At 46.0% G+C, this 26,929-nt stretch overlaps 1 protein-coding gene across 4 annotated transcripts in view; it reads right to left on the bottom strand.

Moving 5' to 3' along the window:
• Nucleotides 1-568: 568 nt before the first annotated feature.
• THSD4 (thrombospondin type 1 domain containing 4) overlaps nucleotides 569-26,929 on the bottom strand; it is a 565,916-nt gene continuing 539,555 nt past the window's right edge. For all 4 annotated transcript variants that reach the window (XM_057723173.1, XM_057723172.1, XM_057723174.1 and 1 more), the window contains 8 exons: nucleotides 26,348-26,623; nucleotides 20,873-21,002; nucleotides 19,713-19,917; nucleotides 18,966-19,139; nucleotides 17,106-17,279; nucleotides 12,584-12,763; nucleotides 7,634-7,778; nucleotides 569-6,648 (listed from right to left, as the gene is read on the bottom strand). In XM_057723173.1, coding sequence (XP_057579156.1) covers nucleotides 6,506-6,648; nucleotides 7,634-7,778; nucleotides 12,584-12,763; nucleotides 17,106-17,279; nucleotides 18,966-19,139; nucleotides 19,713-19,917; nucleotides 20,873-21,002; nucleotides 26,348-26,623 — 1,427 coding nt within the window. In that variant the 3' untranslated portion in view covers nucleotides 569-6,505. The remainder of the gene's footprint in view (nucleotides 6,649-7,633; nucleotides 7,779-12,583; nucleotides 12,764-17,105; nucleotides 17,280-18,965; nucleotides 19,140-19,712; nucleotides 19,918-20,872; nucleotides 21,003-26,347; nucleotides 26,624-26,929) is intronic.

Genomic DNA, 26,929 nt, shown 5'->3' with positions numbered 1-26,929 from the left:
GAATAAATGGAATGTGGGGTAATCAAAATGTTCTGGCGATGGCTACACAACAGTCTCTACCAAATGCCACTGAACCGCACACTTTGAAATGATTAAAACAGTGAATTTTGTTAAGTGAATTTTACCACAATAAAAAAAAAAAAAAGAGTAAATGAAGATTTTCCAGGCAGAAAAGTTGGATGGGAGGGATGGGAAGCACATTTGAGGCTTAATAATTCGTTTCTGAGAGTCACGGATGATGATGGTGCAGGCGAGTGTCAAGGACAGAGCCTGTAGGCACTCCACTAGAGACGCTCGCATCCAGGGTGACTTTCAGTGGGCTTTATGACCCAAGTCACGTTTCACATTATTAGGCACCAAGATAACCTGAAAGATTTTGTCAAACACTCTGCTAAGCGCAAGCCCAAGATGAAGCCAGCCCGAGGAGAGCTGGAAGAAGTGGAATTCAAGTTGAGAAGTGGAGCCGCACTGAATCAGCACAGTGGGTCCCAACACTTCAACACGAGTAGAAATGGAATAAAGCCCGAGAAAACACAGACGTTAGCAAAGCTGATTTTTGAAACCAGTTTATTGTATTTTTTACAATAATAAAAATAAATTAGTCATACACAAAAATAGTTGTCATTTTTGCTGAAGATACAACAGACTGTATTTACTCATATAATCTGCCTTCTACCCTCCACCTCTTTAAGCAATAATTGACACCACGAGGGTGACGTGGGGTCAGTGGAGTACTCCAGGGGTCCCTTGCTCCTGGCTGTGCAGCGGACAACCTGGAGTCCCACTCTGCAGTGGCCAGCGGGGACCCTGGAGGCGTGGTCAGGGCAACGAAGGCATCACATCTGGAAGCCCCTCCCGGCCCCTGCCAGGGGACCCTGCCTCCTTCACAGCTCCAAGCCAGCCTCCCAAGCAACTCACTGCTGGTGATTCTAACGAACAAGACAAAGAGAAGGGATGAAAATGTCCCTCCTATTTCCTTCTCCAAATATTTGAGGATGAGGAGGGGGCAGATTATATGAGCAAATATGATATTTAAGGCAGAAAGGTGGCAATCCAAACAGACCTGTTTCAGGTACAATCCCAGGGGTAAAAACCCCTGAATGAGTCAAAAAGTAGAGTAATTTATATTTGATCTTAAAACCCAAGGAATTTGGCTAATCAGTATACTAAATTGTAACTATGGACTTAGAATAAAACATCACGTGCAGCAACTTTCCAGGAAGCTGGGTTAGTAGGATCAAATAATTTTATGCAAATGTGGATTGAATATGTAAATAAATACCTATTAGGTCCCTTTACAATTAACATATTCTAAATAATAGAACTATTTTGGTGTAGTGACTCATTCTGCCGGTAGAGTTCAGAATACACATTTCCTATAAACATCTTGTATTTACAAAGAACAAAATAATAAGTTATAACAAAGTATATCCTTCCGTCAAACTGAATGGTGGGGATCTGGGGGTCAAGGCAGGTGGAAATGAAGTTTATGTAACAGAATGGCTTTCCTCTCACTGAGGCAAAGGGCTCAACGTCTGGAAGATGCTGAGAAAGCTGGCTGGAGGGTCCCACTTTCCTCAGCACGATGGCCGTCTCCCACTGTTACCCACTGAATAGAAAGAACCAGGAGTGTGGTTCGGAGGGGAGAGAATGACTTAGCTCCGGCAAATGTGCAGGAAAGCAAAGTGAGTTGAGAAAGAGAGATGGTATTTAGAGGGTCCTACTCTAGTCGAGGCGCTGCCCCCATCAAGATGTGTGAGTCTGGGCAGGGAACTAGCCATTGGGATGTTTGGTTACTCATCTATGAAGCAGGACCAGACAGGGCAGCTCCGACCAATTGGCTAGTGGTTCTCTGAGGTATGAGGCCACAGCAGCTCTGGGGAGGGGTGCAGCACTGGGTTCAAAACGGTCGTCATAGAAACAGGAAGTATGTGTGCCGCGTACTTGCCATCCCAGACCAGCTGAATCACTTGAAGCTGTTCTACTTACAGAGTCACCAAAGCCCAGATTGGAAAGAATAGTAAAAGTCCTGTTGTCCCAGCTGGGCGCTTGAATCCCCCCTTCAGTGTCCGTGACAAATGGCCATTAAGCCTCTGCTGAGACCTCCAAGGACGGGTAAGTCACCACCAACCACAGAGCCCTCTACGTTTCAAAGGCTCTCACTTATAGAAAGTTGGTTCTTCTGGAAGAGCTAAAATCTGCCTCCCTGCAGCTTTTACCACCTGGTCCTAGGATGGCTCTCCTGTTGCTACCCCAAGTCTCTCCTCAAGCCAAACGTTCTCATGAAGTCCTTTCTACTGTTTCTCACAGTCTGCACCCTCAATCAGGACCAGGCATGCTCATCTGGATGTTACATGTTATCGATATTCTTCTTAAAGTTTCCAACAATCACAAATATGGTTCACCAACGTTTTCTCTTTATGCAGCCTACATGTCGTCTCTGTGTGTGTGTGTGTGTGTGTGTGTGTGTGTGTGTGTGTGTGTGTATTTGGGGTAGTTCCATCCCACTTTCTTGACTCACATTGAGCTTAGTCAACTGAAAGTCTTCCATCTCTCCCACCTTGTACTTGTATAATTGTCTTTTAAATCCAAAGGTGGGACTTTGTGTTGCTTCCTGGTGAATTTCAAAGATCCAGGTTTTGCTCTAGTCTCTCTGGCCTTTTTGGTACTAGAACCTGTCATTCAAGCTGTTATCTCTCCAACTTCTTGGCATCTACCGATTTCATCAGGAAGGTGTCTAATTTCCCATCTAAGTCACATAAAAATGTTTCCTATGGCAAGGATCGGATGTTGGCCTCCACCTGCCAGGCTGACAGAGGTTCCCTCGGGTTTGATTATTCAGGGATTATTATTATTCTGCTTTAAGGGAAGTCATGTTTCTTCTTATCTCTTATATTTGTGTCTTCGACATTAGAAAGTGGATATTCAAATTCTAAAATGGATATATTAAAGAAAAAGAGAGCCTCTTGTTTAGAAAGGTACTAGTAACATCCGGGTTTTTCTCTCTGCCACACAACTTGATGAAAAGAAACGAAGCCAGGGTCCCTCATTTTCATCCCTCTGGAAGGCCACTCTTTTTAAAGGAAAGAGTGTTGCATGCTAAACCCTTTGAGGGTGAGTAAATGATATACACCCCGAGTCTTGGGACAGAGAAGTAAGGCAAAGGGGCAGACAGGACAGTTCTGAGTGTTCCTGTCACACTGCAGGTCCCCGGGGGCGAGGACTGGCCATGCCCATCTGGGTTCCCCAGCAGCGTGCAAGCTGGGGGCAGTGAACACGCCTGTAATGAACTGAACTAACTCTATCTAGTGGCTGGGTTTACAAGCTTTATGTATTTATTTTTTCCAGTGTCATGTTTCTTATGCTGTTCCTTTTCTGGGGGGAGAAACGGGAGTCCACGTGAGGATGGGAAGGATGGGCTGTACTGAATGTCCTTTGCCTAGGCTGCAAGGGGGCACACTTTCCTTTTCTAATAAGTGATAGTAAAAAAACAAACTGTTTCTGTTCGTAGCTTTGTTGATGTTTTTGTGCGAAAAACACAGAACAGCTTTAATTCACCTAATTTTTAAATTCCGGGCAGGGACAGAGGCAATCTAGTACACAGGAAGAAAAAACAAACTGTATTAAAATGTAAATTTCAATTTTTGCATCATGGCCCGTTATGGGACCAGGCAGAGCACTGAGAAGGAGCTGGTGGGTCACAGGAAGGAGAAGGTGAGGGAAGGGGGTCAAGAAAATGAGAAAGAGGCATCTCTGGAGGGAGAAGGGACCATTGTCACTGGAAATACTACAGGACATCATCATGTGTGTTGGGCTGAGAACAAAGGCATTTAGAGGCTGATATAAGAAACAAGGAAGTTAGTAAAAATCGGATTTCCAAGACAAGCTGATAAAACCCCTCATCTAGCAACTTATAACCTTTCCAGACATAAATGAATTCCAATACTAGTTTACCTATTTGTTGCAAGAGAAACAAGACCCCTAGTTTCAGTACTTCCTTTCCCTGAAGACACTGGGTTGATTTATTTGCTCCCACCCAATGCCACAACTGGCAGGATGGCCGTTCTCATGGGAGGATCACTGACCCTGTAAAGAACGGTTAGGTAACATTTAGGAGCCACATAACACTGCTGGGTGTCAGAGAGACAAGGCTGTCACTGCCCCAGCCCAGTCGTGAGAATCCCGAGCTGGAAGGACCCGGAGTGCTCACCTCCCACTTGGTGGAGAAATCCCTTTGAGACTGGAAAGCTCACGTGTATGGCGGCCACACCTCTGTTGTGTTGGGCAGTCTGGGTGGCTAGAAGGTTTTCCCTTAATTTGAGCTGAAATCAGCCTTTCTGCTCTTCCACCCATTGATCTTGCTCTGACCTCCAGCATGTAAAGAAAGCCTCCTCCAAAGAATCCTTCAAAGGACTGGCTTGTAGAGCAAAATCTAAGAGTGGCTGCATAAGGGAAACACTCTCCTGGGATGAAAAGCAAAGGCAGGTGGCGAGCGGGAGAGAGCGGATGCTGCATGGAAATCAGCCACGTGCTTGGCCTCTCTGCTCTGTTTTTGCTTGGCGGGCACAGCAATCTGGGTCTCGGCCCTGCTGCTTGTTGCACGAGTTACGTAAGGATCGGGGGAGATGGGGTGCTTTCCAGAAACAGAAGGATACTTATAAAAAGGGCAAATAGAATTTCTGAAAGCTCAAGGGTAGTGGGAACCTAATGGAGTGTGTCAGACTGAGCTGGTGATACTGCTTCCAAAAGCTACAGACCATCATCAAATTAGCAGACTTTTGGGTTAAAGGGCTGGTGGGAGAAACTCAGTTGCTATGAATTTCAGAGTAAATGCTTGCTTTGAAAGGGAAATAGGCCCAGGACCATAGTACTAAATAAGATAAATTTTCTATACGCTTCCAATTCATTCAGCCTGATTATGTTTCTTAATGAGTGTAAGAATATATATATATATACTTCCCCCCTTCTTTTTCTTCACTGATTTTTCAGATAGTTCATCTTTCACGTGCACTGCATTCCCCTGCCAGCCAGAGGCCTCGGGAACTACAGAGTTAAATGAAGTGACTCAGGGAAGACCCTGCTGCTGCGGCCATATCTTGGTGGAGTTGAGCCTGGCTGCATTAACACAGATCTTAGTGCTCTCACATGGGAGGGGGGGATATGGGTTGTGAGTCACGGGGGAAGAGAGGGATGCAAAGCCACAGACAGAAATCCACAAATCAAACCAGAAAGACTAAGGGAAACTCTTTCTAATATGAACATAGGGCTTTTGCTGGGACAGGTTGGTTAGACTTTCCACTGGGCGATGTGTGGTAAACAGCCCAGGAGAGTAAGGGGTGAGAGGCCGGGGCAAGAGCCCAGCGTGCTGAGCTGTGTGCTCTGGAAATCTGCTCTGGGAGACAAAAGGCCAAAGGGACCTCGACGTAGGGTTCCATGGGTGGCATGTACCACTGGTTAGAGGAATCAGAATTTCAGGCAATCACCTTGCTACCTCAATGGCTTTCTTATCTCATGGCATAGTTCTGTTAAGGATGGGGTTTAAGAAACCGTGCAGAGTCCTGTCACCAGGACCTGTGTCTTTGTGGGGGAAGGGAAAAAAGAAACAGACTCCTGAAACAACTGAACTCAGGGGATAAAGCCTTGACTTTTGGCCAGAGGAAAGAATTCAAAAGTCTGGGCTTTGTTTGCTGAATGGGAAACGTCTCAGCCTCCTGGTCTCAAGTGAAGCCACATCCTGCAGACCTAAGACTTCTGGACAGGCCTCAGGGTGAGGGTTTTGTGGTCAGACGACGGGAGTCGGGACTCAGCCCTGCCCCTGAACGGGTGATTACCTGATACACGGCAGGTGAGTTACCTAAGTTGAGTCTCAGTTTCCTTGTCAGTAAAATAGGGACAAGGATCCATTCCCTGCCTCCCACTCTGGGGCGCTGTGAGCTGCTGCTGAACTAATATCTCTGAATACACCTGCGAAATAAGGAAGCACTAAGCTGGCATGAGATACTTGTGTCGTAAGGCAGGAAAACAGCCTAATGTCTTTGAGAATGAAAATAGGCACAGCCTGGCTGAGGTAACAGAGGGATGCAGGTACCTTAGCAAGGCTTAGGGGGGCTCTCGGGTGAGGGTGCTGCCTCCTCTGACTCTCCAAGGGGCACTGATATTGGAAAGCCCCTCAGCACCGCGACAAGGCAGCGCCCAGACAAAGCCCGACTGCTGACTTGGAAAGTGCCAGGACGGGAGTCGGCTGGGGGCCACACACACTCCCCAGCACTTGGTCTGCAGAGGGCACAGGTGCCAGGTTTCTGAAGGAGGTGGTCCTCAGTTCGTGGTGATGCTCAAAGGACAACCATGGCCTTGCTCCTGGGCACCGTGTGTACGCTTTCCGCAGGCGGGCTGGTGCCTAGTTGGCTGGCAGCTCCCCAGGCCAGGGAGCCCCCGGTGGGGCAGCAGCCAGCCAGTCCCACCGCCCGCACACGCCCTGACCTGCCCACGCATGCGGTTCGGGGTGTTATCTGCTCCCCAGGAAGCCCGAGTGCCTGTTGGCCACGCGCGTGCAGGAGGCGCAGCAGGCGGTCTTGTAGTAGTTGTAGACGCAGAGCCTGGCCTGCACCACCACGTTGCAGTTGTAGTACCTGTCCTTGCAGTTCTCATCTGTAGGGAGAACAGAAAAGACTCTCTGAGCGAGAGGGGCAGCCTGGACTCAGGGAACGAGAAAAAGCAGGGGATGCAGCTCTTTATTCCGGTCCTGCTGTTTATTGCTGACAGGAGCTGTGAGTGTGGGCTGACGGCTTGTATTTTTTCCTTCTTCTTTAAACATGCAGTTGAAATCTATCTGCTTTGGCCATAAGGATGCTGCAACCAAACCTCTGAACGCACTGCCATTTTATTTTTTATTCTTATCTTTTAATAGTATGTTCAGTATTTTGACTACTTTTTATCCATTTATTTGTACTTTGGAAAGTTCGTATCCCTTCATGTCTGATTTATATTCACATTTTATCAGTAAGAGGTGAACATTTTAATTGATTACATACAGCATTTACAGACACCTCCTCTGAAAACTGAGCACTGGACCTCAGCTCTGGAATTTACCCTCTCATTGTCCATAATCCCCATGTGCAGGGGGGAGGGAAAGAGTGCTGGGGGATGCCTTCTTCCCTTTCAGGTTCTTTGGCTGATCTAATCATTAAATTGATACCAGACAGATTAAGGAGAAAAAAACAACAACAAATTTTGTACCTATGTGAGCCCTATAAAAATAGGAGCCCCAAAGGGCAGTCAGGTAGTTGAGACTTCTATAACATCCTGAGCTTTCAGGAGGTATAATCCCCAAAGTTACCTTTTTACTAAGAAACTTGCCTGCTTAACAGGGCAACATTTGTTTTTCCAACTGCCATTGTAGTCAATGCCCATGTACGTTTACCTGTTGATGGGCGGCTTGGGTCGCCATCTGTGCTATCGACAGCCACCTGTCGATAATAAAAGGTATACCCGAAGGACGCTGACCCCCCTCAACTCCACGACTACGCACAAGGTCACAGAGAGCCCTAGGTGAGTCTGGCATTTCCACATCAGAGAACTTGAGGGAGCTTAAGAAAGATGAATGTTTGACTCCAAGATAGGACTCCCTACTTACCGACTTCAGGGACACAGTCCTGAGGGTTACAAGATTCTTTCTCTTCTGGTTTCAACCGAGGGTCACAGAGATTACTTAGGGTCATGTCATCAGACAGACAGCGCACTTCCCGGACGCGGAAGCCGCCCTGGCAGCTCTTGGAACACTGCATGGGGAGAAGAAAAAAGTCAGATTTCTTGATAGCCTACCAGCTCAGCACACAGGAGAAAGGCAGGTACTGGAAAAATTCAGACATCTACCGAAGGATACAGAGTATTAAAACAGACTCCCCTGCACCTAACAGCTAGCTTCAACAGGCATCCACTTGTGGCTAGCCACGTCCCGTCTGTACATACCCAGGTCCACATCTCACAGTGTTTTTGAAGCAAATCTAGACATCATATCTAGACAAATATCATATAATATTTCAGTTTGTAGCTCTAAAAAACAACGACTCTTAAAACACTACCGCAATACCATTATTACACTTAGAAATTAAAAATAGTTCCTTACCTTCAAACATGTATTCAATGCTCTTATTTCCATTTACTTTGTGAATCTCAATTTTTTTAATATAAATTTATTTATTTATTTATTTATTTTATTGGCTGTGTTGGGTCTTTTTTTTGCTGTGCGTGGGCTTTCTCCAGTTGCAGTGAGCGGGCGCTCCTCATTGCTGTGGTTTCTCTTGTTGTGGAGCATGGGCTCTAGGCGTGTGGGCTTCAGCAGCTGCAGCACGTAGGCTCAGTGGTTGTGGCTCACAGGCTCTAGAGCGCAGGCTCAATAGTGGTGGCGCACGGGCTTAGTTGCCCGCGGCATGCGGGATCCTCCTGGAGCAGGGATCGAACCCGTGTCCCCTACATTGGCAGGCGGATTCCCAACCACTGCACCACTTAGGAAGCCCTGTGAATCTCAATTTTTAAAAAATATTTTTATTTGGCTGCGTATGCGGGATCTAGTTCCTGGACCCGAGCCCTCTGTATTGGGAGCCTGAAGTCTTAACCACTGGACCACCAGAGAAGTCCCTCAATTTAATAGAGTTTTTTTTGGGGGACTGCGGGGAGGGAAATCAGGATCCACATCAGGTCTGTACCTTTTAATCCATGGGTTCCCCTCCCCTGGTTTTTTTCCCCTTGTGCTTTATTTGTTGGAGGAATTGAGTCATTTGTCCTGTAGAGTTTCCCATGGTCAGGATTTTGCGCACCGCGTCCCCATGGTACAGTCTGACACATTCCTCTGTCTTTTGCGTTTCCTCTGAATTGGAAGTTGGATCCAGAAGGGGTCCTAGCAGGTGCAGGTTTGATTTTTTGTGCCGAGGCCACTTCATAGGATTTGTATGGTTGTCTCTCTTCAGAAGGGGTCACCAGCCACCGATGAGCAGACCCATTCGCTCACCTGGAGCTGAGAAATGGTGATAATATCCTAACATCTCTTCTTCTTTTATAAGCTGAGAATCGAAAGAATCCCCACCCCTACCTCACATATATTTATTTACTCTCTGGTTACCCAGTGGTATGGCCTGTTTAGGAGACACAGGTAAATCCTCTAATCAGTTTTTTTTTTTAAGATTTTTTGATATGGACCATTTTCAAAGACCATTTTATTGAATTTGTTACAATATTGGTTCTGTTCTATGTTTTCTGGCTTTTTGGCCCTGAGGCATGTGGGATCTTAGCTCCCTGACTAGGGATCGAACCCACAGTCCCTGCACTGGATGGTGAAATCTCAACCACTGGACCGCCAGAGAAGTCCCATGGATCCTCTAATTAGTTTTTTATCCTTATAAACTTATTATAGACGGATGGATTTAGACATACGTGATGTATTTCATTCAATCCATGGTAGTTATTATTTTTACTAATGCTCATTGATGCCCCATCAATGACTATTAGGAGCCCAAAAGTTGGTTCTTGAGCTCTTTGGACATGAACTTGTCTTTGAGAACCTCCTTGTTACCTGGTATGAAAAGACATCTCGATCTAACTTATACCTGCACAGCCCCAGACCTGGAATGAGCCATTTCTCTAAGAATTCCTGGTTCTTTTTAGTGGGGAGTGGTATTTTGAAACCATATTCTAGCTGACAGGCGTGCCCTTTGCTACTGGGTTGGTCATTGTTTCCAAGCTCTTTCAGTGGATAAAACAGGGGAAAAAGGTTTTAAGATAAATAAATTTGAGTTCATACTGATATTTCTAAGTCAAATTCAAGACAACAGGATTTTTACTTAACTCTCTTCTATTTTTTTGTTTGTATCCTCTTTCTCCTAAGTTGATAATCCCATTTCTCAAGGATACTGGGGATAATAGAGCTATACTATCATACTATCATGTCTACTATTACATATATTATCGTAGTACCATAAAGTAGATTATTCATTTACTTTATCAACCATCATACACCCAACCATCTCAGAACACAGGACCACAGCTATCACTAAATATCTGATTATTGCAAACAATGTAAACATTTTTCTGCAGTTCTTTTTGTCCTTAGGGATGGACAGTCAAATTACTGTAGTTTATAGTCACTTGCAAGAGTGCCGATTTCACCAACTGGGTACATATTTAGGTTAATTTGTTTCACTGCATTTTCCATTTTTAGGGTTTTTGTTTTTTTTTTTTAATTTGTTTTATAATCGTATAAAATATTTCCTCAGTTCCCAACTCAAATTTATAAAGCAAGGTAAATTAAAAAATGTCTTGCTTCCATCACTATCTTTGCTACTATAGTAACTTTATATTTCATGTTAGTTTCAGTTCACTTATTTATTTTTAAATTTACAGAAAAATTCATTTTTTGTGGTGCACAGTGCTGAGTTCTGACAAATTCAGAGTCGTGTATCTCCCACTGCAAATAAGGCAGAACTTTCATCACACACAACAAATCCCCTTGTGTTGTCCCTTTGCAGTGAGATTCGCCCCACCCCATCCTCTGGCAGTCACTGGTCTGGTCTCTGTCTCTATAGAGTTTCCTTTTACAGAATATTATGTAAATGTAATCACACAATATGTAGCTTTGGGGGTCTTTCTTTCATTTAGCAAAATGCATTTGAGGGCTTCCCTGGTGGCGCAGTGGTTAAGAATCCGCCTGCCAATGCAAAGGACACGGGTTCTAACTCTAGTCCAGGAAGATCCCACATGCTGTGGAGCAGCTAAGCCCATGCATCACAACTACGGAGCCTGTGCTCTAGATCCCATGAGCTACAACTATTGAGCCCATGTGCCACAACTACTGAAGCCCGCCCGCAGCAAGAGAAGCCACCGCAATGAGAAGCCTGCACACCGCAACGAAGAGTCGCCCCCGCTTACCACAACCAGAGAAAGCCCATGAGCAGCAACAAAGACCCAACGCAGCCAAAAATAGAATAAATAAATAAATAAATGAATAAATAAATAAATAATTTTTTAAAAATGCATTTGAATCTCTTCCACATCGTGGGAGGTATCAGTTCATTCGCTCCTGTTGCTGAGTGCTACCTGGTTGTTTGGACGCACTGCAGTTTGTTTATCCATTGACCTGCTGAGGCGCATCTGGGTTGTTCCCAGGCAGGTTTCTTTGGAGTTTGTGGCCTTTGACGTGGTCTAGTGAGTCTGGCCCTTTCTTGACTCTCCACACCGAATGGCAGAAGAAAATAGTGATCTGTTCCTGCTTTCTCAAGGGCCTTGGCCAACATCAAAATAATTAAATGGTATTTCCCAGAAGTTGATAAAACACCTTTGAGACTCAACACCTCCTTTGTTCCCATCAGTCTCCACGGTGTGGTTCGTCACATACCCAAATGGCTGTCATACACTGTCTGGAAACAGATTTCTCAGCTTTTATCTACATATTTTATATGAAAAATCCCTTTGATCACCTTTGAATGATTTTGAGAAAGGCTCTGGCCTCTGCTCTGGACTCGCCTACAGCCACTGCTTGAAGATTTTCCCTGATAAAAAGCAGAATGAACACCGGTCCCCTCATGCCCAAGTCGTGTGAAATGGTCACCGGGAATGATGACCTGAGGAACTTTTCTGTTTTAGGAACTTTCTTAAAAATAAGCTCTTTTACTTGAAAAAAAAATGTATCACTATTTCCCTCCTTTGCCACTTCATTCCTTACAAACCTAGTTCTCTGTTAACTCTGCCTCTCTGCCTTTCCTCGTTTACATGGTACCCTCCATCCTTACAGAAAGGATTTGAGATGGCTTAAAAATATATGAGAGGGCCACAAGATAAAAAAATAAGTGAAGAACTGGGGTAAAAAGAAGATAAAAGTAGGAAAAAGGGAGAGAAGCCAGGGAACATCAGCACCTATAAGTCACTTTGTATATTCTGATAAACTCTCAGAGATGCGCCACAGTTTTGGCTCTCAGTTTCCTAGTAGAAACTTCAAAGAGAAAAACAGGATCAGTCCCATAATCCATATTGGCTATAGGATTCTAAAAAAGTAAACAACATACACATACATACACACACACACACACACACACACACACACACACACAGGTACAGAAGTCTGACAGAAATTCCTCCAATGGTTTTTGTAACGAGATCACTTCATGATGCTGTGTTCTCAACAGCATCCCTGAATCCTTTCAGCCATCAATCCTCTGCAGCAGTATTTCTCAAAATGTTGGTTACACCTATAGCCCACTCACCTAAGGTGCAAATTCCTTGGCCAAGTTGGACCCAGAATTGATCTTTTCAAACAGATCCCAGCTGATTCTTATGCACATGAAAATTTGAGAGTCATGGTTCTATGGCCTCTGTAGCTTAGACATCAAGACTGTTCCGGCCTCAGGCTCTCCCCACCAAGCAGGCTGAGTCCAGGGCACCCTGGCCGTGACCAAGGTGAGCAGACTGCTGCAGGGAATCTACTCAAGGGCTGAGCCCAGTGCCTGGCACCCAGTAGGTGGCCCAGCTGAGTACTGAGGGGAAAGGGGAAGAATGATGTGCTAAGGCAACCTCCACCAAGAGCACCAGGACTTACCATGCTCCATTCTGTGTTAAACCATTTGGCTCCGCAAGGCTTGAGGTGGCAGGATTGCTGGCTGGGGGGTCTCTCCAAGAAGGAACATTCATAGGGGCCCAGCACTTCAAAGGTGTCTGCATTCTTCCTAACACAAATCACCTCCCTCTGTTGGGTCCCGCGCCCACACTCGATGGAACACTGGAGAAAGAAGCAGGGAAAGGTGTGTGTCACATGATGGACAGGGGATGAGAACTACCCCTATCGAAAGATGTTTACCAGAGCTTTCTGTCATTGATTCAGTGAGAAAGAGCCCGAGGGTGCCTGGAACATGTTTGTGGAGGGCAAGTGTGTGCACGGACTCCAATTTTCCTAACAGTTCTGTGTCTGGAATGGAGAGTGGGTGCCCTGAGTTCTTACAGCTTGAGGATGCTGGCTGCTGACATCCTGGTGCCCTCGGAGAAATGGGGGAAGTGGTTTCCCGTAGGCTTTCCCACGGAACACACCAGCCGACTGGGCTTTGTCTGGGAGAGTCTGACACCTCTCGCTGTAAAACAGTGAACTAACATTCTAGTTTATCTGCTGATCTTTTAGGGGAGGGAACGGGGAATGAATTCGTTTCCCAGAGTCTGCATGCCTGTGGATGACAGGCTCCGTTAAAATTCTTTGGGACCCACAAAGCTGAGAAGACCACAGACTTGGGACAATGTCCCCTGGTCAGCCCTCCCCTCCCAGCAGGGCAGCCGGCGGGAAGCCTTTGCCCGTGGAGGCCAATCCCCTGTCTTCTTACTTGGAGCTGAAGCTCACTGGGGTTGTGGCCACGAAGAGTCCAGTCAGATAATGGTTCATCGTATTAGGTTATGGAAATACGGTGCATGTAACGGCCCATAAATTATTCTATTTAGTATCTATTACTCGGTAAAATGTTTTTTGTTCATGTTTGAGGTACTCTTAATACCTTTTGATTAAAAAATTTTACAAGCTGTGATCTATATACTTTTAAAGACTTTAAAGAAGCTACGGCCTGTGTGAAAAGCTTGTAAAAATGTCTACAGCTGCAACTCTTAATATTATCCTTGCTTCTGTATGCAGGCACACGGGGAAATAAAACCAGGGGGAAAATCCACATCCCTACACAGCAAAGAAACCCCAAACCCAAGCCAACAGACTCTGCATTAGTCACACAGGGCATAATAACGATCTCCATCAGCAATTTTCACTTTGGGCCTTTTTTCCTGACATTTTCATAGACACCCAGAAAACAAGGGTGTCTTAGTTTGGGAGCTGAATGCTCAGATGTTAGAGAATAAATGTGACCCAGACACACGGGCAGATAAGAAGGCTTCTCTTAATGGCTAAAGACTGTGAAAGAACCACTCCTCCGCCCCCCGCCTCCCCCCACCAAGAACTAAGACGATCTAAGGGTGAAGTAAACCCAGAACTGACAGGGAGGAAAGAAAGCATCTAGGCGTGAGTAACAGACCTGGTGGAATATCTTATGAACACGAGTTGGGCTACTTTGCCTCTGGAGTAGAAAAAGACCCCCTAAGCCTGACAGGTCTCATCCTCTTGGGCTGGCTTCTCCACAAGCCTCACCAGGACCATCGCTACCACCTGTGCTCACAACTTCCCAGGGCGCCTCTTCCCCTAAGTCCACATTAAAAGTCCCAGGGAAGGACTCCAATTGGCTCACCTTGGGTCACATGTCCATCCCGGACTAATCACTGAGACTAGGCCACTGGGGTGTTCAAGAGGCCAACTCTCATTCAAACCACGTGTCTAGAAGGAACCTTTATTTTTATATCCTGAAGTCAGTTAATGTTTAAGACTTACTTTCAATAAATAAGCATGCTCTGTTTTCTTTGGGGATAATATCAGATTCCCAGGGCAGGGAGGTACCAGCAGGCTCTGACAGTCTTATAAATTCAGAATCCAAACCTTGTCCACAATCAATCATGTCCTGACCCTTTGGGTGACAGGGCAATAAATTCCACATTTCTAATCTTAGCAGAAATAAATGCTGCCTTTGCCAGGATTCGTGCGACTCTCAGCTCTCTGAGTAGGTCTAGAGTCAACAGGAGGCTCACAGGTAAAAAAGACCTGAATCCCGCTCCCCTCTCTTCTTCCTCAGACATTGGTGGACATGTGAGTCAAACTGCACTGCGTATCTTCTCTGAGGGCCGTTATGATCCAATATTACAATTTCATGCAGGACTCTTCCCATTGCCTCAGTTTCCACGGATACTTGGTGTAATTAGTGTCCCATCCACAGTCCACTCCTGACTTATCTTTGGGGTTTAGATCCTAGGTGTTTTGCTACCAACAAGATGGAAACACTGGCAGAAAAAATAATGAACATGGAGAAAGGGAACTAATATTTATCAAGCACTCCCCACATCCCAAGCAATGACCCTTTTAATATAAAGCATCTCATGAAAACCCCATGACAACTCTAGGAAGTTGGTATTATTATCCTCATGTATGGACAAAGAAACAGGCTCAGAGAGGTTAAATTACCCGCCCCAAGTCACAGAACTAAGGGGATGTAGAGCTGGGATCAGTTACCAAGTATGCCTAAGGCTGATACCAACTCAGGTAGCGTTGGAAGTACTGTACTTGAATTCTCTCTTTTTCAAATTTTTAAAAATATTTTACAATTTGTATTACAAACACACTAAAGGCAATCTGAGAAGAAAACATTTGCCCATGTTGTTTATATAAAAAAGTATACTTTGAGGTGGTTGAGATAGGGTTCACACACTTTCACATTTTTTCACCTGCCATTATGCTGTATGTACTTTCCACAACTTCCTAATTATCATTGTTGCTGTTACATAATATCTTGAGTTATGATATACCATAATATCCCTATCTGCCCTGCTGTCATGAACATCTCTGTTGAAAAAGCCTTTTTTTCTCCTGTTAATTATTTCCTTAAAGTGAATCCCCAGGAGTGGGGTGACTGGGTTAAGGCAAATGAACGTTTTTATGGTTCTTGACTTTTATTGCCAAATTGCTTTCCAAAGGGGTTGTATCAATTTACAAGGACAAGGCAGTCCATTTTTTTTTTTCAGGGTCTGTTTTTAAAGCTACTTAAAAGAAATAAAAATTCTATATGGAGCCAGAGGTCCAGATAATGTGTAAATCACGACCATCAGCCAAAAAAGTCTTGGGAGAAGCAGCCAGCCCCGGGAGCCAAATCCTAAATGGCCCAAGAACTCGAAATACTGATGGTAATCATAGCAGGGCAAGGGGGGAATGATTTTAGGGGGTTCGTGTTCAATTTTGGAACTCTAAGGAAAAATTAATCGATCAAGTCACTTTATTGAAGTAGTTAGTACCATACTGAACAAACTTAACTTTTTCTGTTTCTGTTTCTTTCCCCCAGCTTTACAGAGATACAATTGACAAATAAAATTGTAACATGTTAAAAGCCTGCACACGGTGATATGGTACACATACACATTGTGAAAGGATTCTGACAAAAAGTTAGTGTATCCATCCCCTCAGGTATCTCCTTTTCTTATGTGTATAGGTGAGAACGCTTAAGTTCTACTCTCTTGGTAAATTTCAATTATACAATACAGTATTCTCTACTAAACTACAGTCACCATGTTATACATCAGATCCCCAGGACTCATCTTATAACTGAAAGTTTGAACCCTTTTACCAACCTCTTCCTATTTCCCTCACCCCCAGCCCCGACAACCATCATTCTACTCTGTTTCTCTGAGTGTGACTTTTTTTTTTTTTTCAGATTCCACATATAAGTGATACCATGCAGTATTTGTCTTTCTGTGTCTGGCTTATTTCACTTAGCATAATGCCCTCCAAGTCCATCCACATTGTTGCAAGTGGCAAGATATCCTTCTTCTTCTTTTTTTTTTTTTAAGGCTGAATAATATTCCATTATAAACAAATACCACATTTTCTTTATCCAGTCATCTGTCGACAGACACTTAGATTATTTCCGTACCTTGGCTGTTGTGAACAGTGCTGCTATGAGCATGGGGGTGCAGATATTTCTCCCAGATAGTGATTTTCTTTCCTTTGGAGTTATACCCAGAAGTGGGATTGCTGGGTCATATCTATTTCTGCTTTTGACACTCAAATACAGAGAAAACTGTCTTTATTAACAACACCAATAACAGCAGTAGAAGCTACAACTTATTGTGTATTTATTGTATGTCAGGCACTGTGCTATATACTTTGTTACTTCACTTCTTCTAAAAATAACCTCATAAGGTGTGTTATCACCATTTTATAGACAAGGAAACTATGCAGGACCATAAGCTTCTTGAGGTCAGGGATATTTGTTTTGCTCAATGATGTATCCCAAGGGCTCAGAAGAGCATATACTAGATGCTCAATAAATACCGCTGACTGGATGAGACTCTAAAAGCACAAGTGGCCATGGTCATGGGTAGCACAGCGGGGACTCAAACCCAGCATCCCTGGGATACACCAAGCCCTGTTTCCTGACCCCTCTGCTATGCTGCTTCTCACCAGGGACAGACGGACACACCCGGTTCTGGCCACTCACCTGACTCCAGCTGCCCGCAAACCACTCCACCTTGCCCGTGCAGGGCCCGTTGTCACACGGCGTGGCCTCCGCCGGCCGGTTGTTCCCACAGCCCTCCAGCGGCAGGCTGCCGATGTGGTCGGTCATGCACACCACCGAGCGTGTCCGCACCCCAGCCCCACACTCCGCCGAGCACTGCCAGACAGGACGGGGCGCGTTAGAGAGCAGGCCTCCCCGCAGGTTCTGAAGCCACCTTCAAAGGATGCGAAGGAGGACGGAACACCTCGTTTCCCTACCAACTCTTTCCCCTGGAAACCTCTGACCACTTCTCCTGCGCGGTTTCCTCCACGATGGGATATCAGTCTGGCACCCTGTCCTAGATTTTCTGGGACAGTCTTCATTCCAAATATCCCGTCCCACGGCTGTGGTTAATACACTTATACTTGCCAGACTATCTGTTTTGCCTTTCGAGTTCGAAACTATATTCAGCAGTAGAAGAATAAGAGCATGAAAACTTGGGCACACGGCAGCCTGCTAGTAGCTGAGTCTGGACTGCTCTGGGAAAGGGAGGGCTGAAGTCTGTCACAGACACTGCTGCCTGATACTAAGACAGATGCTTCCAGTTTCCTAAGGCCACAGCTACGGGAGCACTGGGAGGTAGCCTGAGAGAAAGGGAGAGCTCGGCCAGGGAACGGGACACATCAGTGTTAATATCCCTACTGTCTGTGTGGCCGGGGGCCAGTGACCCAGTCCCTCACGCCTTTGCCATGCTCACCTGGACACCTGGTACAGGGACACATTCCTGGCAGGATGACTGATTCTGCACTCTAACAAGGTTTCCAGGGACTTGTAGGCACATTACAGTTTGGAAGCACCGTGAGGGATTCTGCTAAGGAAAATGGTGCAGACCTGGCCTCATTGAGAGGGAAGCACTAAGGACAGAGGCAGCCACTCATGTCTCCATCCCAGTTAAACTTCCAACGTTTTCTGAAGAATCCAGAAACCCAGAAACTGTTCATTTGATGAGCTGCCCTGGTCAGAATACCCCCACTGCTAGCCAATCAACGGCTTCCACAGGAAAAGGCAGGCAAAACTCATCATCTCCTTCCCCTCTCCCTCCTCCACCCCAAGGTACGTCCTTTAATTTTGCTTAGTTCTTTTCCCTAAACTTTTTTAAAAATTGTGGTAAAATATACATAACATAAAACTTACTATTTTAATCATTTTTTAAGAGGACAAGTCGATGGCATTATGTACGTTTACACTGTTGTACAACCATCACCACCACCCAACTCCGGAATCCCTCTCTCGTGTGATACAAATCTTATTTTTGTCTTTGATAGATGAACTTAATATCTTAACAGTTTCCCTTGTATGCAGGTAACTGGTGGGCTAGTGATGAACTATACACGCTTTTGAGCTCCTCTTTGACACCTGACACCATGGACCCTAGGGCGGCTGGGCTACCGGGGAGGGGAATGGTGGGGACGGTTTTGAGTTTGTAAAGAAGCGCGGAGGGGGCCTGCCATTTGCTGAGTGCCTGTTCTACACATCTTGAGGCACTCTCAAGATGTAGGAAAGGTGTGATGTAATTACTCGCTTTATTTAGAATTTCATTATTTAATACCCATGTGATGTGCTAAGGAGAATTAAACAAGTTCTTTCACACCCATGTCTCGATCTTGGAGGCCCTCAGTCTTCATAGAAGGATAGAAAGCCTGTGACAGTTCACCTCTGGACCTTTCCCCAAAGTCAGAAATCAGCCGTGGGATTCTGAGCCAGAGACGCATCTCTGCGCGGGGTGGGGCACCTCGTGATGCGTGGCTCCTGCCCGTCAGCCCAGCGGACTCGGTCCCGCCTGCCCGCCGTCCGCACGCTCACCCTCTCGCTCCACTCGGTCAGGAACCAGCTCTTGGCGCAGGGCCCCATGTCGCAGTTCTCGATGTCATTGGGCCGCAGCTTCATGTTGCATTCCTCGTCATCAACCACGTCCCCAATGTTGCTCACACATTTCACGTCGCGGGTCCTCTGCCCCACTCCGCAGGGCACTGAGCACTAAAACACAGCAAGCGCACGTCAGCGCACCAGGCAGTGCCAGCTCCCGGGGGCCCTCCTGTCAGGGTGTCCTCATCCTTGTTACCCTACACCTGAGCAGAGGATGGGGTGGGGTGAGACCCCCTGGGTTGCCAGGTCCCCTGTCATGTGATGCTACCTGGGGAGGATCCCAGCCCTGAAGACGTCACACCCCTTCTCTTTAAGATCTGCTTGGATGTCTGGCCTACGTTGATCCTCTGGCCTCAGTTCTGTCATCTATACAATGGGAACACGGGTTTGGAAGGAGGAGTTGGCTCTAGCAGCCTTTGCTGGCCTTCACTCCACCGTGACACAGGAGAGAGAGGAGACCTGTGTGCACACGGCTCCCATGGGGTCACCCTGAAAGTTGGCCCTTAAGTCTATCTGGCTATCAGCACATCCTATGGTTTGCAGAAAAGTCCTTCCAGGACCCTGCAGGATGGGTCCTCTTGGAGAACCCAGGGTTCTCCCACGCCAGGTCTTGGAGCGGGGAGGCAGGAGCGTGGCATTAGGTCTTGGAGGGGAGCTCCAGAGCGGGCTGTCCCGCCCACGTACCGAGGTCCAGTCTGTCCGGATCTGCCATTCGCTGCAGATCTTGAGCTGGCAGGTGCTGGTGGTCTCGGGCTTCTCCAGGTGCTGGCAGCGGTAGGGCTGCACCGTCAGGCTGCGGTTGGCGTACACCTGGCGACACAGAACCTGGCGGTGCTGCATGCCCAGGCCACAGGTTTTGCTGCACTCAGACCACTCCCCGATGTCCCAGCTAGCTCAGGAAGGAGAGAGTGAGAGGGACCGGTCACTTCAGTCAACAGGAAGAGAGCATCTCACACAGAAGCTGGCCGAGCCAACTTACACAGAAGCATCAGAATCGTTGTGAGCGATCCCCAGCCTAGAGCAGTGCCTGGCAGTCTGCCTAAGGCCATCTGATTCCGTAAAGGATGTGACTCTGTTCCATACTCTCTTTACCAGAGATTAGGGCCCAGAGTCCGTAAAATTATAGAAAACCAAGAAGGTACAAATGATTTTTATCTATTCAGAAAAATAACTCCAAAGGTGAGTTTTATTACCCTGTGGAACATTAACCCACTTTGGAACTGTCTCAGAAATCTGATTCCAACCTTTGTTATTTTTCATGAACTACTTACACATCAGTTTCACATATTCTCCTCTGTCATCTGCTTTGTCCTTTACTTAAATAAGATATCAACACAAGTGCATTATGTCTTTGGATGGGAATTATGTTTTGATTAGTTTGAGAATTATGTCTTGACCCCTCTTAGGGCTTTTCCTCTGTGTTCTTCTAAAAGTGTCCTATTCACTATTCAATAACCAAACCAAGCCCTCTCCTGAGACACTCCCCAGGCAGCTGTATTTGTGACTTTCATTAGTCTCTCTCTGTACACAGCTCACCTGAGCACTGACCACACTGGATTGTAGCTCTTTGATTCCCTCTTTGTCTTCCTTACCAGCTAAAACCTAATTGTTCCAATTCACCAAAGGCTTCCTGGGAGTGTGCTGACCAGTTAAGGGCTATGAGCTCGTGTTAATCCTGAAAGACAGGTGCGCTTGCTAAACAGATTGCATCTTACGCATGGACTAAGGCTCCTGTTTCTAAATCAGATGTAGGCTGATTTAAAAATTGGGTTACATCTACTACTAGGGTACTACAACCAGAAGTGAGCCAAAAACAGGCGACCGAAACAGAGAGGCCCTCTTACAAGGCTGGGCAGGGGAAGATGTTGCAGGGCTCCTCCTCGGGGGTCGGCTTCATGCTTGAGTCACAGTAGCTCTCTGGAACCTCTTCGTGAGTGTTTCTGTGCACACAGCGAAAAATGGGGTATTGCGAGCCTGAAAGCACAAGGGGAACACGCTCGAATGCTGGGCTACGGATGAAGATGTGCGGAGATGCGGGCGCAGATGGAGAGACGCCTCAGAAAGATACTCCTCCATTCCTGAGTTTACACATGCCTCCTGCACAAGGGCTTTCCTATGCACCGCTGGGGACAAAGAAGAGTAGGAATAGTTCCCGCCCTCAAAGACCTTATGATTTATCTGTGGACAAACACGGCTTGAACGTGTTCAAAGGCAGATAAAAACAATCTTCCTAAGGGTTCAGGACAAGAAGAGATATCGCTAGGCAGGGGAGTGACTATAAAATGAACACATAGTAAATTCTTGAAGGTTTTCCACACACATGAAAGAGAAAGGGTCCTGGGGGACCAAGCTGCATTGTAGAGAGAGGGTTGGTTTTGGGTAGCTGTGCACACGTGTATCTTGGAGGGAGGGGGCGGTCCAGGTTGCTAAACTGGAACAAAAGCTCACAGCAAACTGGCCTGCAAGTGCCAGGTACGTTGGAGAGACAGTCAGGTTGGGGCAGAGAAGTAAAAAGATTCAACAGAGGCTAGGAAAGCAGCTGGCTTCACCTCTGTAAATCATTTTACACAGCCCCCTAATAAAGTACTGGTCCGATGGTATTTTAGTTACTTGAGCACATGTCTGCCTCCTATGAGATGGTGAGTTTCTTGGGGACAGGACTAGCTCTTGCCCTGTAACCCCAGTACAGCAGGGTAGTAAGTGCTCAATAAAAGTTTGTTGAGTGAATATTTATCAGAAGTCTGGCATTTGTTCTTATTACTTTGCTAACAAAAATATTGACTGCCTCAGTTTTTCCGTTTGTTTTAAATGCACAGCATAATGTTTCATACTTCATAAGGCATAATTTATTTTGGAGACAAAGTCAGAATTTGTTCAGTGGAATTTCTAGCTCTCAACTGGGAGAAAAGAAAAAAAATGCTGATTCAATTCTGCCTGCCTCTCTCTGCTACCCCCTGGCGGCAGCACTGAAGTATTACTAATGGGTGTTTACAAAGAGAGAAACGTAACTAGCTGAATGTGCAACCCAAGTGTCCGAAGACTAAGATGATGTGTCACAAATAACTGTCTACCCACCCCACAAACCCCCGGCCCCAGTCTAAGCCATTACCTGAATTCTGCTGGGCATAACACAATCATTTATCCTACAGCTTTGTCTCAGTTCTGTTGCTAATTGGCCAGGCATTTAGGGTTTCTGAACTTCAACTTGCTGTAATTCCAGCTGTAACTAGAGGGGTAACTTTGCATGTAAGAGTCTCTAAATATTTCATCAGCTACAGTGTTTCAATGCTTCTTTAAGCTGATCTCGTGTGAGGCACTGAGCCAGAGGGTAGGTCTTGTAAGAAACTTGACAGTTTGTAAGGCAGTTTTGAATCAGAAACAATTGTTTGTTTAAACTACTATGGCAGTAAAAATTTACAGTGCAGCTATAACTTGAGACCTTTGTTTTAAAATAATGTTCCAATTAAGCATAATTATTAGCTGAGTAAAAAGCAGTACTGGCTATAAAATTAACAGGAGGCAAAAACTTTTGTGGAATTAAATTTTGTCCAGTGATGTATCTGCTCCTATTAAGATTTTTAATGAAATTCAACAAATCTTAGGCACATTGTGCTGAGTTATAAAGATGAATAAGATTCAGTTCACAGCTTGTAGGATACCCACTGGGACCCATCAATTAGGGAATTAAGTGAAAATCTTATTATTTAGCCCCTCCCTTTCCCTTCAGACCATATCAGTTTAACTTTTCTACGTACAAGATTGGAAAGCAAAACAGCTACTGTAACTGCTCGGCACTGATGAGGGGGAGAATGGAGTATCTTTAGCTGAAAGGATACAGGCTACCCTAGGAATGCTCTGTGCCTTGGAAAGATGGGTCCTCCTGTTGGGGCTGTGTGCACTTGGCCACTGCCTGCCTTTCCTTGGTCCATTTCCAGCATTTCGCCAAGGAAATAAACTCAGAGGCACTCTTTCTCTCTCCGATGGTGAGAAAACACTAGATCTACAATTCTTGACTCCAATGACTGAAATGGTTTCTTTCTTTGGGTCAGTTTATATTTCTGCAGAAAGAGAGACTATCACACACAATGGCACCTGGCCATCTCTTCATTGTCCAAGTGTACCACACAATTAGTCCTCTACGTGCTAGCCAGACAGAATGGGGTGGAGAGGTCAGGTGTTGGCTGGGCTTCAGGCAGCAGGAACAATCTGGGGTCAGTTTGGTTGGGTTGTACATTGCAAGTATTGATCTAAACAGAAGTATGTTACATTGTAAGGGGGCTGTACCACAGGTAATCAGCAGACTTTAAATGAGGTAAGTCAGTGAATTCAGGGGATGGGGTAGAGGTCAGTGAGGCATTGTGGAGAGATGGACAAAATAAGAAGAAAGAAAAAACTAAATAACTCTAGTCTTGGAACTCCAGGGATCAACTGAGCCACACCAAGAGTTTGACCAGATAGACAGAGGTCCAGGCAATGGCTGGATAGAGTATGGGCCACTCTGTACACCTGCATCATGCCCCCTCACCCCCACAATGATGCTACCACGATGCTGAGATGTTAACCTGAGAGGCACAGAAATGTGTGGTCTAGTGAGTGTTACCAGGAAGGACTGGAGGAGAATTTGGGCGAGGGTTTGTGTGGGGACAAATGATGAGATCATAAGGCAAGTGGAGTTGGGCTGTGCAGAAAAGAGATGGACAGCCCTGGCAGGCTCAGAATTTCTTGATCATGGACCACTCATCATGGCCACTGACACGCATGAGATAAGCTAAATGTCTTGTGTATCCACACTGCCTCCCTGCCCTGCACATCTGAGGCCGACGCCGGCTGGGAGCGAACCTTAGAGGGAGCAAAGGGGTCCCTCCACTGTGCCTGGTACAAAACAGACAGAGACCATTGAATGACCATCTGAATGAGGAAGTGGCATCATCCAATGAACACGGGCCGGGTGAGCAGCACGTGGGGTGCGTGACAAAGGGCAGGTGCTCTTGTCCTTGTCCCATTGTGTCCATGATGCAATGCCTTATGGTCTCCAGACAGGACTACGTCTCATCCTACTGAAAGGCTGGGCCAGGCTATCTTTAAAGACAGGAAATGGAAGAGACTCTTCTAATGCCACCCTTGATATCAAATCACACGACGACAATTTTTATCCTTTTCATGACTTTCCCTTGATTTCACCTAGTCCTAAGTGTATCTGCTTCCTTCAAAGGGCATCACACCACTACCTAAATGGTAGAATATTTCAGGACTAACACATTTTGATCTTGGGTTCCTATGTCAAGTACATTCCACACTGCTTACCTCTATAGCATCACGGACAGATCCTCACTAAACTGATTTTGGCCTTAGTGCGTAATTATCTCTAGCTTTCTGCCTCTGTCAAGACACATTTAGCAGGCTTATAAGAGAAGTTGGTACAACGACTCTTCAGTTCACATTCTCTGCGCAAGTATTAAGTATAAGCACAATAAAGCCTCCATAAATCAGCACTCCAGTTATGAAGGCATCATGGAACCAGCAAAGGTTCCAGGCAGGAAGGGCTCTAGACCCCAGGAGGAACCAAAGACTTAAATTCGATTCTCAAAAGCCACTAAGTCAATGGTCTTATGAAAAAGATAGCAGCTTTAGAAGTGGTCGTGAAAGATTTTTTCGTTTGTTGATTATGTCATTTCCAAATGTTGTACTCTCAGACACAAATCTCTTGAAGAAAAGGAAAAAAAGTCCCCAAACCAATTCACTGGAGATATTAGTTTCCCAGTTACAGAAACTCCTCAGGGATACAGCCTTTGTTTCTATGATAACCTTCCTTCAAAGAACAGCTGTTTTAGGGTCACAAATAGCACTTTACTACAAGCAGGAGGCTATTACCACGTATATGCGGGAAATCATGACTACACCATTATACATATCCTTCCAATGAGATCTAAGGCACTTGGAAGAGAGAAGCAGTGTCAATTTCTGACCCAGGTGCAAAACATCAGATCAGGGACTTCTGGACACCACATCCCACATCTATCTTAACTTTAGAGTTTTCAAGAACACAAGGCCATGAATCCACATCACAGTCCAGAATGATATTGACACTGACCCCTTTATACACAGCCAGGCGTTGCTTCAAGCCTATCACAATCCTGTTTCGCTTAAATTTCACCTACACTCCACCCTTCCCCCCAAATCCGATTACTCGATCTTTGCGTTGGAGAGATGCCCTATGCTCACTCTGGTGTGTGGTCCCCCTTGCTGCATAAACTGACTTTGTTGGGCTACAGCCTTGTTTCCGGTGGTCTTAGTTGGTTGGGTTAAGATAATGGGGCAAATACAGGATTAAGAATTTACTGAAGAGGAGGAAGGGAGTTGTGAGTGTTGTTGAATGTAAAAGCTAGCCAACTAACACTTCAAGCTCCCAAAGCATTTTTTTTTTCCTGAAATCCTTAGATCTGAGAATGCCTCTCTAATGGCATTTGCAAGCTTTCCACAACCTTGACTTGTACATCACCTGGTAGGTCTTGAACTAGGTGAGTGTATTCTCTGATTATTAATGGACGTATCATTCAGGAAAGGGTTAAATCAGCCGGCCTGGGTTGCTTAGACCCTGCACATTCCAAAGAGAGATCTGTATTCAGGACTGGCCCTTGACCAGGGCTGGAGATAACCTTGGAAGCCTTGGAATATTCTGCCGATAAAGAGTTTTTCTATGCTGGAGATCTTGGGTTGCCCTGTATCAGTTTGACAAGCTAGTTTACGCCAACAGTGTGATTTTTGTGAATGCCTGTTTTCGCATGCCTGAGGCCTGAGGCCATGTGGTATCAGTTTGACCTCTGGGGATGCTAGAGTCTGAGGAACTAAGGCGGGAGCTGTGTGCTTATGTGATAGAACCCCAATAAACCCCTTGGACACCAAAGCTAGAGCGAGCTTCTCCGGTTGGCAACACTTGGCTCACATACAACATGGTTGGGAGAATCAAGTGCATCCCCGTGCCACTCTACTGGGAGGGGACACCTGGAGGCTGGTGCCTGGCGTCTCCTGGGCTTTTGTCACAAGTGCTTTTCCCTTTGCTGATGCGCATCTGTAGCCTTTCACTGTAATACATTGTAACCACGAGCACAGCAGCTTTTCTGGGTCTCCTAAGTCCTACCAGCGGATCACCCAGCCTGAGGGTGGTCTTGGGGACCCCCAACACAGCATCCCAAGAACAAGCCATCTCGCGGTCAGGCTCAAGGAGGGGAGGGTTTGCCACGTGCCTGGAGCCCACCTGCACGTTCCCAGCTCCGGCTCGGGGATCTGCAGAGACCCTCCCAGTCCCTGCGTGGGCTCACCTTTCCCGCAGGTTGTCGAGCACTCTGTCATCCCCAGCTGCTTCCAGTTGTGGTCTCGGCTCCGCCGTGGGGGCTGTGGTGCTGCTGGCACCACATTGTCCGGTCGATGGGGAGAGAATCTATCTGGATGCCTGACCGGGAAGGTCTGTGCTGATTCCGAGGTGAATATTTCAGGAGCCCCGCCGTGCACGGCTGCCTTCTCCTCGTCCCCCTCTTTCCCTTCTCCCTCCTGCTGGCTTCTCCCTTCTGGTACCAGCTGGCCGTTGAAGGGCTCCCCTAGGAGAGGCAAGCGCACACACCACAGAAGATGGGTTTGGACCATGAGTTGTAAAGAGGAAATGGCTCCAACATTAGAAATTAGGTAGCATAAGATCATTTCGAATTCACAGCACATATATTTAAAATAAGCAGATGTTATTTCCCTAATATTAAAAACATTATTAAAAATGACTAAGAAAAAGATGAACATCCCAGTAGAGAAAGTGGACAAGGGCCAGAGAAAGGCATTTTCTTCTCACACGAGAAGAAATACACACAGCCAAAAGTCACACAGCAACGCTCAACTTCCTTCCTTATTAAAGA

This window comes from Hippopotamus amphibius, chromosome 2, assembly GCF_030028045.1.
Source record: "Hippopotamus amphibius kiboko isolate mHipAmp2 chromosome 2, mHipAmp2.hap2, whole genome shotgun sequence".
In the NCBI taxonomy this organism is placed as follows: Eukaryota; Metazoa; Chordata; class Mammalia; order Artiodactyla; family Hippopotamidae; genus Hippopotamus; species Hippopotamus amphibius.
Note: the sequence above shows the minus strand (reverse complement) of the source record. Positions and strands in the feature narration are given on the sequence as shown.